At 39.4% G+C, this 14295-nt stretch overlaps 1 protein-coding gene across 2 annotated transcripts in view; it reads right to left on the minus strand.

Moving 5' to 3' along the window:
- Nucleotides 1-2812: 2812 nt before the first annotated feature.
- hfp (Poly(U)-binding-splicing factor hfp) overlaps nucleotides 2813-14295 on the minus strand; it is a 579337-nt gene continuing 567854 nt past the window's right edge. For both annotated transcript variants that reach the window (XM_067159786.2, XM_067159787.2), the window contains exon 15: nucleotides 2813-3386. In XM_067159786.2, coding sequence (XP_067015887.1) covers nucleotides 3277-3386 — 110 coding nt within the window. In that variant the 3' untranslated portion in view covers nucleotides 2813-3276. The remainder of the gene's footprint in view (nucleotides 3387-14295) is intronic.

The raw sequence follows: 14295 nt of genomic DNA on the forward strand, positions 1-14295 counted from the left end.
AAATTTTGAGATGGTCCATAGTGATCCTATTTGAAACTGTTCTTCAACTTCTATTCACCAACTTCATATCCTCAACGTGTTCTACAACTTCACCATATGCATCTGACTTTCATCCTTTATCTTCAAGATCATAATGAACTTCGGATCTCTCGACTAACTTTGACTTTTACTCTCTCCTCTTTACTTTGATTACATAAGATTTTTCGCCATCGTCTAATTATAACCGCCATTACTATCAACTTTACTTTTATGCAATCTTACTACTTGTTGTATAACAATCTGTTGTTTTATTCCATTGTACTTATTTTAGCAGCCTTCTAAGGTTAATTTTGTTAATACTTCCACTATTGTATCTCATCACATTGTATTTTCAAACCATCATTGTTATTTTTAATGTTATTTTACTTCAAATCTCTTCAAGATTTTAAAATTCATTTCATCACTACATGTTATTTAGACGCTTATTTTTAATTTAAGGTTAAGACTATGGCTGATGATGCCTTCAGAGAAGGCGAAACATGTCCCACTATTAGCTAACAAATTTATGTAAATCATCCAAGACGATTTTGTATTGATTAGGTGGTCTAATAAATAACTTAATGTTATTATTTCAATCTACATCATCAATACGGACCAAAAATGATATTTATTACATGTAAGTGGTATGTTCCGAGCTGTCAGCGGAGAAATGGCGTGGAATGACATTAGTAGACGAATAAGTTTGAATGGCGTTTATAAAAGTAGGAAAGATTACAATATGAAGATAAAGTTGGAATTCAAGAGGACAAACTGGGGCAAATATTCATTTATAGGAAGGGGAGTTAGGGATTGGAATAACTTACCAAGGGAGATGTTCAATAAATTTCCAATTTCTTTGAAATCATTTAGGAAAAGGCTAGGAAAGCAACAGATAGGGAATCTGCCACCTGGGCAACTGCCCTAAATGCAGATCAGTATTGATTGATTGATTAATTGAACCGTCTTCAGCCATCCACAACTCTGGAACAACTGACCCGTGCAGTGCAGCAAGCATGGGCCACAATTCCTCCGGAAGCGATCCAGGGCCTTATTGACTCTATGCCTCGACGAATTCATCAACGTATTTCAGCTCGTGGTGGGCACATCCTGTATTGGTTGTTGTCCAAACTTGTGGTCAGAGGGACCTGAAAGTATAATCATCGAATCACAACCGAACACTCGTCCTGCATGTTTAATTGGAGCTAGTTGCTTTACGTCGCACCGACACAGATAGGTCTTATGGCGACGGTAGGACAGGGAAGGTTAAGGAGTGGGAAGGAAGCGGCCGTGGCCTTAATTAAGGTACAGCCCCAGCATTTGCCTGGTGTGAAAATGGGAAACCACGGAAAACCATTTTCAGGGCTGCCGACAGTGGGGTTCGAACCTACTATCTCCCGAATACTGGATACTGGCCGCACTTAAGCGACTGCAGCTATCGAGCTCGGTTTTTTAATTGGAGCAATGTAGCACCACTCCTTCTGGGTGTTGCAATTTCCATTATCTTCAGTGTAGTAATGTTGACCTTTTAGAGTGTACTGAAGACTATGACTGCTTATATTAAAAAAAAAAACATTTTTGCTGCTGGGGTAACAAATGTGTTCATCGCACCCCACTGCATGGGATCACTCCATTTCCCGCGCCTTTAGTTGTAACATTTCGTGAAAAACGGTGCTCCGCATCTCTCTCACTCATCCCAGTAAAACTTCCTCAACACTGCCTTGTTTTTGGCCACAAAATGATATGGTAGGTACTGCTTTCCCCAATTTATCACCTGCTTTTTGTGAACAGAAAACTCGCGACCCACTGCTTTGCTATAATTTTCTTCTGTAAACTGGATGTGCGGTGCGAAAATGAATCTGATTGTTAATATTTGGTCAAAAAATTAGGGGAGTAGCTGATATGTGAGTAAATACAATGTATAGGGGTCAAATGATCCATTCAATAATAGAATGACAAAAACTCCAGAAGAAGAAATTACATTCCTTGCTACTTGCATTTAAACCTTAACCAGTAGACACTAACAAAGAGAAAAATATTATGCTTCAAAAGCACATCCCCAATACTGTACTTGATTGGTGTGAAAAACGGATAAACCATCTTCAGGATGCTGACAGTAGGGCTCAAAACCACCTTCTCCTGAATGCATTCATGTATCTATCTTACAAACATTATAAAATTAAAAACTGAGCATTATTCATGGTTGTCGTCGTCATCATTTTCCAGCTCTCCGACTCCATGGCTAAAGGGTTAGCATGATGGTTTTTGGTCGCAGGGGTCCTGGGTCCGATTCCCAGAAGGGTCGGGAATTTTAACCATAATTGGTTAATTCCTGGCACGTGGACTGGGTGTATGTGCTGCATTCATCACCACTTCATCCTCAACACGTTGCACAGGTTGCCTACAGGCATCAAATCAAAAGACTTGCAGCAGGCATCTCCAGAGGCCACACACCATTATTTTCCAGCTCCAGTTTCCCGCGTGTGGTGTACAAGTGCTAATCACTTCTTCCTGCCAAAGTGTAGTCTTTGTTCCTCTATGTCCTCCCATTTGACATTCCTCTTACTGACCTTCGATTTCACTGTGTCTATCCATCGATTCTTTGGCCTAAATATGCCTACTTAGGGAAGGTTTGATCAATCAATCAATCAATCAATCAATCAATCAATCAATCAATCAATCAATCAATCAATCAATAAATAAATAAATAATCAAGTGAACAATGTAACCTTTGGAATGTGAAGAAGGAAAGTAATGAACAAGGCTACAGAGGAAATGATAAAAACTTTGTGACATATAACTTTGACAAATATTTACTCTGAAACTTCCACTTGATTTACTTCATCCAATGTAACTCTCAGCAGTGTACAATAATCAGAATGAATGTAATTCAGGAACAAAAAAGTATAAATGCACATTAATTCATTTTTGCAATAAAATAGGAAATTACTGCAAGCTTGTTTACAAGCCATATTAGGATGGAGAGAGAGAATTCATATAGGTAATGAATCTAATTCAACTTGTTGAACAAATATATCTGTACAATGTGTTCAGCTATCATCACACAGTATAAAATCATCACCAGTTTCACACAATGTCACTCGGAACAATATTGATGCTTCATCCTTCCAACAAAATGTAGACTGCTGAGTAACAACTGTATCTTGATGTCACATTACTTCTGAATGAAATGTTCAAAGTTTTCAGATTATAACAAGCAGCTTTCTTCCATAGGAGAAATATAGCTACTAATATTAACTTTTAACCTGAAAAGTCATTATGATCAAAAAGTGCTTGATCATACAGTTCACCCTTCACTAAACGACCACCAAAATATCTTCCATTCAATGCATCTCTTGCACTCTCAGCTTCTGCAAATAAAAAGAAAAAAAGAACAATATTAAACATATATACATTGAAACAAAAATACAAAAAAATTTAAATATATTTTGAACTCTGGCGCAAAGCTTGTTATAAACAATAATCAAAACCAACAACTCCCCAAGTTCAATGTATGTGGTGTATACTGCAAATTCTCTCATAACATAAGACACAGGTATCAGCAGTGGAATGGTAATAATCCAAATAAACTGCTCAAGGAACGAGCATTTGAAAAGGACTGTTAGAGACATGAACATTACCACTCCTATCCCTGAAAATTAAAGAAATTATCAAACAAGAAATAATACACAAGTTCTCAAAATGCTATATTGAATATAACAAGAATCAATTATTTTACGCTGGTATTTCAAGAAGTGTAAGCTATATGCAAGAATCTACACAAAGAAGTTGTACACGAAACAAATAATTTATATCTGTTGGAAGCACAAGAGTTCAACAACAAACGATCTAGTGGCCAACTGAAACCAGCCACTTGAATGAAAACCGGAAGCTCTCGAAAAAGTGATCAAACACAGATATAACAATTATACTGAGAGGTAGACCTGAATTTCAAAGAGGATAAGAAATGAAGACAGCTTCGTATGAGCCTGGAAAAGTTAGTGGAAAAGCCAGGGGAAGAGTGAGTAATAATAATGGTACTTGGTTATATATATTCTGCCAACTACTTTTACGGTTTTAGGAGACATCAGGAGGAGAATATTGTACACCATCAATATTCAAACCTACAAACTGGAGGGATGGGAGTTGGACAAATTGTCCCATAGTTACAGATGCCAGTGTTCTCCCTAGGACCCTTTTAATGGGCGCACTGTCCTGCCGGTTTTACAGACCGCCCAGGTAACCTAACCTAGATATGAGCTACTTACATAATATTAATACATGTTGAAGTCATGAGGAGTTCCAAATAAAAATGTAAATATTGTAAAATTGTTAATTTAAATGATAAACATTCATTATTGTCAGCATAATTGCATCAATTACATTGGAGTTTCAAGGTTTAGCTTGATTATTATGTTGTGTCGTGTGCGAACGGTGTTTGTAATATCATGGAATCTCATGCGAGCACTCTATTCCACCTGACATCACAAACCCGCATGGCACTTATACAGCAACCGACTGATAAGTCCCAGTGTTACATGATTGTGAACGAGCAGTAGAACACTAATCGTTCAAAATACTCCATTACATCTTGTTTATGATAAAACTGAAATAATTCAATTTTGGCATTAATAATACTGTTAATGCCCCGAGGGGACTAAATTTAAATTTCATCATATTCATTTCTTTACGTAGCATTCCTCGCCCGGTAATCATTCCTGCCACCCAGCTGACAAAAATTTCTGGGGAGAACACGGGATGCTATACCTTTACGTGGAATCTTAACGCTTCCTGTATCGTAGATGGAATAATCCGCTACAGAATATTGCATATGCGTGTTGTAGATGGAATATTCTGTGCGAGGCATACTCTCACTCAGTGTCATAGACTGAACATTCTGCATGATTCCAGAACCTGTTGCTGAATGGCTATAGTGATGCGTCTCCTTGAGTAAAAGCTCTATATTTTATTGAACACATCTCTGGACTTTCAAAATAATGTACGACTACTGCTCTAGTCAAATACATATTTATAATCTTCAGTTTTTCAAGCAAACATGGTAACATAGAGTAATACGACGAAAGCACTTTTCACAATCAAGAAATGTAAGAAATTGTGAGTGATGGTGAGGGAGAAAGTGATTTTGAAGGTAACGATGGGAATGATAAATTTACAGAAAGTTCCAGTGAGAGAGGTAGTAATAAATCAAATTGCAGCTTCACGCGAATTACATAATCGCCAAAAATACAGATCGTGGGCCCACCTACACAAAATGGTTTTGATGGTACCAACTCATTCTACTACTCTTCCAGAATATATCGCCACTGAAACCCCTACTGAATACTTGGCAATGGCAATGGTTCCATTAGACAAACCTAGAGTTTGGCGTGATTGTCACAGATGCTTTTCTAATAGTATAAAACAAAAGCTAAAGGTTTCTACTTGTTCAATACTATTAGTTGTAACCTTAGAAAACTTACATATATTTGTTGAAACTAGTTTCGGTCTTACCAGACACCATCATCAGTCAAAATCAAAGTTTAGGCAAGACATGAATATATATAACATTTATGAAGCAAGCATGAAATTCAAGTAAAATTTTGGGAAACACTCATCAAATTCACATGTCCCATGCAAGCTCTCAGCTTTCAACCAATTTGAAGACTGCACCTCACAGAAGACTAGATGAAACGCTAAAATATCAGCACTTGAGGAATCTTCTAGAACTCTGCTCAGCTGAAACGTGTGTGAACAGAATGATGTTGATGGGAAATGCGTTGAGATGTTCATTTGTTTCCAATATAGATCACTGAAGCACTTAAAATACCAGCAGTTGAGGAATCTTCTAGAACTCAGCTCAGCTGAAACAAGTATCAACAGAATGATGTGGATGGGAAAGTGTTGAGATGTTTGTTTCCATCACGCAGAAAAAAAAAAAAAAAAAAAAAAAAAAAAAAAAAAAAAAAAAAAAAAAAAAAAAAAGAGCCTAAGGTAGGGCTGGCAGATGTGCAATGGTGGGTGATTGCTAGAGGGAAAGAAGGGTTTTTTTACAAGGAACACGTTTAACTAGGCCAAAAACATAGGCATTTCGGGTATTTCAATCTCCTAATTTATAAACAGCATTAAAAAGTTCTTTCTTCCTGTCTTCTGCAATATCCTTGTAGGCACACCATTCTGTTTTACAGCACAGGATACTGGTATACACTTTAGCAGGTAAAAACTTACCTCCGTGAGCAATATATTCTTCTCCACTGTTACACGCCTTCTTCCTGCTATTATCTTTCTATTTTTCTGGATTTCTCTTCCTCGTTTTGCTTTTAATTTCTATATTTATCATTTATAAACAAACTACTACTATCTGTGTCAGCCATGTTGATTATAAGCCCAGGTTTCCAACCTGCTCTCCCACTGGTTGGTTAGGTTATCATTTAGCCAGCTGGAACCCAGGTATCAGAGATTTGGGATACCTCCTTATTCCACTCAGAAGTGTGAGACTGCTCTGTAAGGCCTGTTATCTTATCCTTTTTAGTATTGACATGGAGCAATCCTGCACTCTGATAATTCAATAAACAGATGCCAACCGAGCTCGATAGCTCCAGTCGCTTAAGTGCGGCCAGTATCCAGTAATCGGGAGATAGTGGGTTCGAACCCCACTGTCGGCAGCCCTGAAGATGGTTTTCCGTGGTTTCCCATTTTCACACCAGGCAAATGTTGGGGCTGTACCTTAATTAAGGCCACGGCCGCTTCCCCCCCCCCCCACGAAAAAACCCCCACAGAAACAAACAACAGATGCCAAATGGACCTAGCTCACATAATATGCACTAAGCCATTCAATTCTGAAAGACATCAGTCCCTCCCTCTAAACCGGGGTAATAAGATGTGTGTTTACGGGCTAGAAGACAGCAGGAATCGTGAGTGCCACTATTAATTAATTATGGGTACCTCGAATAAACCTGTAAAACGAGTACAGATGTGCAGAAAATGTACTTGAACCCTTTAAAGGTTACTGGTACATAGCTTTAATGGCTTATATCTTGCATGAAACATGCATGATTGCAGTCTTTATGAGACTTAGTGGTCTGAAGTTGCTTTCTTCACTAATTATTGCAATTCCTACGAGAACGCATCTGCGACATTCATCTGTTTAAAATGTGGTATACATATGTACCAGAGAGTGTTAGCTCGTGGGAAAGTTGTGCATTGCTGATATTGGAGTGTAAAGTACATTTTACTCCATTTACATTCAACTCCTGCCAAAGTAAGTTAGGTAGCTTATAATTAATGTAGACATTAGAAACTTATTAACTGTGTAACTATCTAGAGATTTGTTACCATAGAATGCAGGTAAATAGAGATATTAGTACGCGGTTGCTATCGTACTTGGAAAGATAGTGTTTCGTGCCATATATTTGTTTGGCATTGTTGCAATGAGTGTTCGTTTCATTTGATGTAAGTACATTGAATATCTTTGATACCCTCTAAGATGTTATAATGTGAAGAGTGTACACATGCAACGAAAACTGGAGGTTGTAGTTCTGGTTTCAGAAATGTAGACTTGAAGTGAAAGTTCTACAAAAAATGTTACTGTGTTATAAAATGTGATCATTGTGAGATGGACAGACATTTAGGGTTTTATTACTTTTTATAATTTACAGCCTTTTATAATATGTTACTGCACATTATTTCACAGTTCTTATATTAAATTGTTTTTTCGACGAGGAACGGGTACATATGTGAACCAATGAACACTATGTGTACATTTTTCACTGAATGGTCTCTGGTGTGTGTGTATATATATATATGTACAACTCCATATCATCGAACTAGGCACCTTCAGCATCTCATATGACTTCATTTTACATTTTACACATCCCGAAGACAACAAACAGCACAACTAAAATACAGTGGTCAGTGCTTGAGGTAGGAGGTTTTTTTTTTTTTGGCTAGTGGCTTTATGTTGCACTGAAGATAGGTCTATGGGACAGCAGAGATGACAACTTTCAAGAAAGGCAATTCGTAATGCAGCTGTTAGGGCATGGGGGGGGGGGGGGGGCTAGAAGTTTTTTTTCCTGTGATCTTACTAACTTACATATCATTAAAAAATCAAATAACATACAATTGAACAGATGTAACATATTCAAAGACTGGCATGTAAAGAGTGTAGGATTCTTAGCTGCTAATTCTTTTTTTTTCCTAATTGTTTTACAACGCACTGACACAGATAGGTCTTATGGCGACGATGGGATACGAAAAGCCTGAGAGTGGGAAGGAAGCAGCCGTCGCCGTGCCTGGTATGAAAATGGGAAACCTTGGAAAACCATCTTCAGGACTGCTGATAGTGAGACGAACGCACTATCTCCCGGATGCAAGGTCACAGCCACGCGCCTCTATCGGCACGGCCAACTCGCCCAGCGAACCTGCCAAATTAACAGGTGATCTACAGTACATATCTGAGTGGAGGCTGAAGGATCATTTCTTTTGTTGAGTACTGTAGTCCCCTTAACAACATGTAGTTCCTGTTTGGTAAACGTACACTGGTGACATGCTTTTTCTTTTGATATCATGTGCATCCTCTGCACTAACAGAGCATTTAATAGTTTGGAGTTCATATTAGCACGGAATTCAATCTTGTCCTTCCGCAATACGCGCATCTGAAAAATAGCGGATACACACACACATACTACAAAACACATGTGAATGAGATTTTTAGGAACGCAGTAAACAGGGCCATTCTTTTGAGTTTTCCTCCCCCTAAATTGTTGAAGTATTCTTGGTTTATTACTAGTGTCACTACTCATGGTGACATCATCATACGTATTTTCTTGCACAAGAAATCGCCTTATGTCAAACCTTCCGCATTTCGTAACACACGATTAGCATATAGGTACCCTAGAAGAGCAATATATGTAAATTTGGCAACCAAAATCGCAATAAATACTTCTTCAGCAGTCATGCACACAGTATTCATAATGAAACGGAGTTTGTTACCACTCTGCCGCCAAAACAAAGACAAAAACTCGGCAAGATATATCACTTCACATGTGCCTATTTTTTCGGTACTAGAAGCACACACTGCGTTCGGCACGTGAAAACTCGAAATATTCTTAAACGAGGAACAGGAAAGGGGTATAAATGATACTGAGAAATCCGAATATCATATTCTGAGAATTCAAGCCGTAATGGCATTTCTTGTGTATCCTTTTGATCACTTCATCCACTTAGATTTAAAATCAACAAAAAAATCTTAATTTGTGGTGTGTGATTCGTAAAGGCGTAATTATGATGGGCAATTCGTAATTATTACGATTGAATCGTAACAGTTGGCATCTCTGGGACAGGAAAGTCATAGGAGTTGGAAGGAAGCGGCCGTGGTCTTAATTACGCTACAGCCCCAGCATTTGCCTAGTGTGAAAATGGGAAACCACAGAAAACCATCTTCAGGGCTGCCGAAAGGATCTCCCCGATGCAAGGTTACAGCCGCGTGCCCCTAACTGTACAGCCAACTTGCCCGGTGGTGCTGAGTTGGACAAGGATGTGGAGTGCGGAAATGATGGTCTGTGGCCAGTATAGGCTGGGAAGCGGGCACCGTAGGTCAGGTGTCGCAGTAGCTCTCAAGGCTAGAGTGTGGTAGGGTGCATGACTGTTGACAGTGCTCGACGGTAGAAGGTTCAAGTCCCATGAGGAGTATTTTTTTTAAAAAGTCATTTGCCTGGGATGTGGCAAGGTTGTATACTTAATACCGGCGTTTTTCACAGACCAGTTTGTTTATTTGACCCTGAAAAGGCCCCTTGGTATGGAGCTGGGTTGACAGAGGCTAGGAAACATGTGACAGGATTTCAGTTATCCACGTCGAATAACACAGCCACCCGCTCAAACTGATGACCTCTGTGGTCGATCCAGAGCTGTGCGCGATGCTGTAAGGACTGTCTGGCCCATTGCAAAATCTCTCTGGCGAAACAGATCAGCATGCCTCGGTGATGAGCTGTCTGAGGTGAAAAGGAGTGGCCCCCTCCTGTGCATACAGCAGTTGTTTTACATGACCCCACAGAAAAAATCCAAGGGCATAAGATCGGGCGACCTGGTGGGCCAGGGGAGAGGTCCTGCCCTTCCTATCCATTTATGAAGATAAGTCGCAAGGAGATGGTTCCGGATGACCACCGCCACGTGCGGTGGAGCTCCATGTTGAAACCACATCCTGCAGAGGTCAAGGAGTGGCACATGTTCCAAAAAAGGTGGTAATTCATCTTGGAGAAACCGCAGATAATGTTGGCTGGTCAGATGGCCCTCAAAGAAATGGGGACTAATGAGGTGATCACCCGTGATTCCACACCATACATTCACACACCAATGTACCTGAAAAGCTATCTGTCGCACCCAATGGGGAATATCCACACTTCAGTAATGCACATTATGGCGATTAACGGTTCCATTGTTGTGGAATCGGGTTTCATCCGTAAATAAGATAGTCGCTAGAAAAGCAGGTTCAATGTATACATGCTGTAGGATCCATTGACAGAATCCCACTCAGGCATTGATATCATGACCATGGAACTTCTGCTGTAAGTGCAGATGGTACGGTTGAAACCGGTGTGTATGCAATACCAACGTAACAGACACTCGGCTAACATCAGTCTCCTGCGCAATGGCCTCGAGCTAGTATGAGCGATACGCCCGATAGCGTCAAACACGGCCTCTTCATTGTCGGCAAACGTCACGGGATGATCCCGAACAGACCGTGTCCTTCCCAGGGATACAGACGTCTTTCCACACTCTGAAAAGCCATGCCCGTCGGTTGTCACATATCCGGATAGCGTTCTTGGTACAGGCGTTGTGCCTGTTATGCCTTCTGTCTAGCTTTTCCATACATAAGTAACATATTCACATACTCGTCGCTGAAATACATCTCGAGGCAGTGAATAAATTTTGAGTTGTGAATTGCTTTGAAGGAGGGAAGTTTGCGCAGCTACATAATTAACTGCTATCGCATGTTGTTATCGTTCCAATAGGTCACATTTATGCCCTGTCGTCTACGAAGCTTGGAACATGTACAATGTAGCTAACTGGCCACAGACCATCACCACCTCATCCTCGTCCAACCCAGCACCATACCCAATGCAACGATACACATGGTCTATTACAGGGTCAAATAAATCAGTCCTTGGAAGCTATTAAGAATGCATCTTTAGCACATCCCAGACAACTGGCTGTTAAAGGACGGATGTCTTTGAGAATTGCAGTAAATGTGAAGGGATGCATAAAACTGGATCGCAAGGGGCTGGTGGACCACCCGTATACTCATCCTTTGTTGATGACAGTAGAATTACCTTTATCTGCCTTAGTTATGATGAGGTTATGACCAGTAATTTTCTTTCTGAGATTGTGGATTTGTTTAAGTGTGAAAATATCTTTATTAATGTGATTATATTTGGGATTAGTGGGAATATAATCATGTAATGGCTTAAAGAGGTTTTCTTCGCTTCATATCTAACTTCGTCTTGGATAATGAGTGGTAGTTTATTGATGGTTAATTCAATTTCTACTGTAGTGGTTATTACGTTGTCAATTATGCTAGGTTTAGGTCAATTCTGTTTTGGACCTCTGCTCAATACAGAAGTTTCAATATCATCAAATACAGTAATCTCGCTCAACCAACCTTCGCTTATCCGACATTCCATGTTATAAGACACTGGTAGACTTAATTTGAACTTTTGGTGGAGACTAAATTCTGGGGCACATGGTGTGGAGGGTGTGACCGTGGGACAAACACTGGTCTGACTGCTGGTGCTAGGACCGTTTTTTTCCCCTCAAGGGCAGGTACAGCAAGTCTTCAGTCATTGTTCAGTGTTGTATTGTGAATATGGCGAGTAAATGGAAGAAAGTGATTGTTTCTATGCAAGACAAGTCGAGTGCGTTAAAGAGACCGGGCAAAGGTGAAACTCTTCAAAAAGTGGTTTCCGATTATGGTGTAGGACGTGTTACAGTGAAAAAAAAAAAAAAACACACCTGAAAAGTGGTGCTTTACCAGAGCAACAAGTGATGCACTGAAAATTACAAACAATAAAAAAATGTGAGTACGAAAATGTAAGTGAAGCACTATTTCTTTTGTTCACTCAAACCAGGAAAATGGCCATTCTGCAAGACAAAGCAGTGTATTTCAAGAAGGAGTTTAACGAAGGGGACCCTAATTTTACTGCCAGTGCTGGGTGGCTCGGCCGATGGAAATAACGGTACGGCATTATGCTGCTTAATATCTGTGGAGCAAAACTGTCAATAAAATCAGATGAGGATGTGAAATTTAAAAAGTAATTTCAAGAAATAATTCTTGCTGAAGGATTAACCGGTCATCAGAATTTTAATTGTGATTAGAATGGGCTAAATTTTAAGATGCTGCTATCAGAAACTCTTGCAGCCCAAGCCGAGATGTCTGCACTTGGCTACAAGCGTAGTAAGGAAAGAGTCACTGTTCTTGCCTGTAGAAATGTTACTGGGAACCTAAAAGCAAAATTGCTTATGACTGGTAAAGCAAAGAAGCCTAGCCCTTTCAATCCCTGACCACACAATTGTGTGGGTACGTATTTTTATTTCTTAGTAGAGATCGCTTTTAGGCCCCAGACCGGTCCACATCGATTGTGCGGGTAACTGGCTACATGGAACTCAAATATGAAGCTCTCTTTCTATTCCATGAAGTTGTGAGATCTATTTACTTTTCCTCTATGGACAACATGGCTGCCAGTAACCACTGACCACGAGGTAAACTTTAATTATGTGATTCTTAAATGCTACAGCAGCAAATTAACAGCTAGGTTATAATATAAACACCTTAATATAAGATTGTAGTATGTTATTTCACATATATAGTGCTCAGAGATTATTCTGTATAGTTATAAATATTTACTCACACAACTGTGTAGGTTAGGATTCCGTTTACAAATCTATACATAACCTATTCTGGTCACATATCTTTGTACTGTCGTAACAGTTTATTATACAAACTTCACATTCATTTACAATATCATTTGTATTGTTTATGCTTTCCTACTTAATTTCTAGGTGTAAACTGTCCTGATGATGAAGAAATTGCTTGATTACTACAACATTTTGATTCCGACCAGTCTCTCAGTGTTGAAGATAATGTTGATTGGGACCCTCCAGTTACATTGATTTCAGTCCAGGGTGAGCTGTCGGAAAGTGATGATGATGATGATGATGATGATGATGAAGCATGTAATGATAGGAGCAGTCTTCAGACATTTAGGCCTACCGTACAAGATATTGACCAACATCCTACCACACCCACTAGTTCTCACAAAAGGTCTGATGTTTGGAAAGCAAAGCTATTTCCTGAAATTGCAGTATCACCACCAAGCCAACAACAACTGCAGGTGAGATATTAAATCATATTAAGTATTATGTTTCAAGCAGCTGTGTATTAATTCTATTGTTCTGATGACTATAAACATTTCCTTTTTTTTTTTTTTTTCCTTTCCAATTTTAGAACTCTTCCGTGGTTGGAACACCCCTGGATTATTATGAACGGTACCTCACCAACCAATTATTTGACTCAGCTGCCGACTACATCAACCGCTATTGTCTGGCAAAAATGGGCAAAGAATTGTGCACCTCTGCTGTTGAAATTAAGAAATTTTTTGGGATGCATTTGATCATGCGTTGCATTCCATACCCAAGGATTTACATGTACTGGAAGAATGGAATTAAATTAGAAGAAACTGCCAATGCTATGTCTAGGGACAGATTCTTTCTACTCAGGACATGTCTTCATTGGGTAGATACTGCACTGCCACCTACAGATGAAAAAGGCAATAAACTATGGAAGGTTCAACCAATTATAACTTCTGTGAGAGAAAGATGCCTTCAACTTCCTCGAGTAGAAAGTTCGTACTCAATTAATGAACAAATTGTCCCTTTTACTGGTAGGTGCAATCTAAAACAGTATGTTAAAAACAAAACCAGACCCGTAGGACTGAAAATTTTTATCATCACAACCACCTATGGCTTAGTCAATAATTTTGAATTTTATCAGGGAAGAGTACACCGTTGCCAGAGACACAATTAGGATTAGGTCCTGCAACAGTAATTCAACTTGTGGCTACAGTGCCAGAGGGGAGCTGTCTGTATTTTGACCGGTACTTCACCACAATACCACCCCTGGATAGGCTCAGAGAGCTTAGGTTACATGCAACTGGTACAATAATGACCAACAGAATTAAGAACGTGCATTTCAGCCCTGACAATAAAATGAAGCGAGCAGCCATTCAGTCA

This window comes from Anabrus simplex, chromosome 1 (genome assembly GCF_040414725.1).
Source record: "Anabrus simplex isolate iqAnaSimp1 chromosome 1, ASM4041472v1, whole genome shotgun sequence".
NCBI classification, from domain to species: domain Eukaryota; kingdom Metazoa; phylum Arthropoda; class Insecta; order Orthoptera; family Tettigoniidae; genus Anabrus; species Anabrus simplex.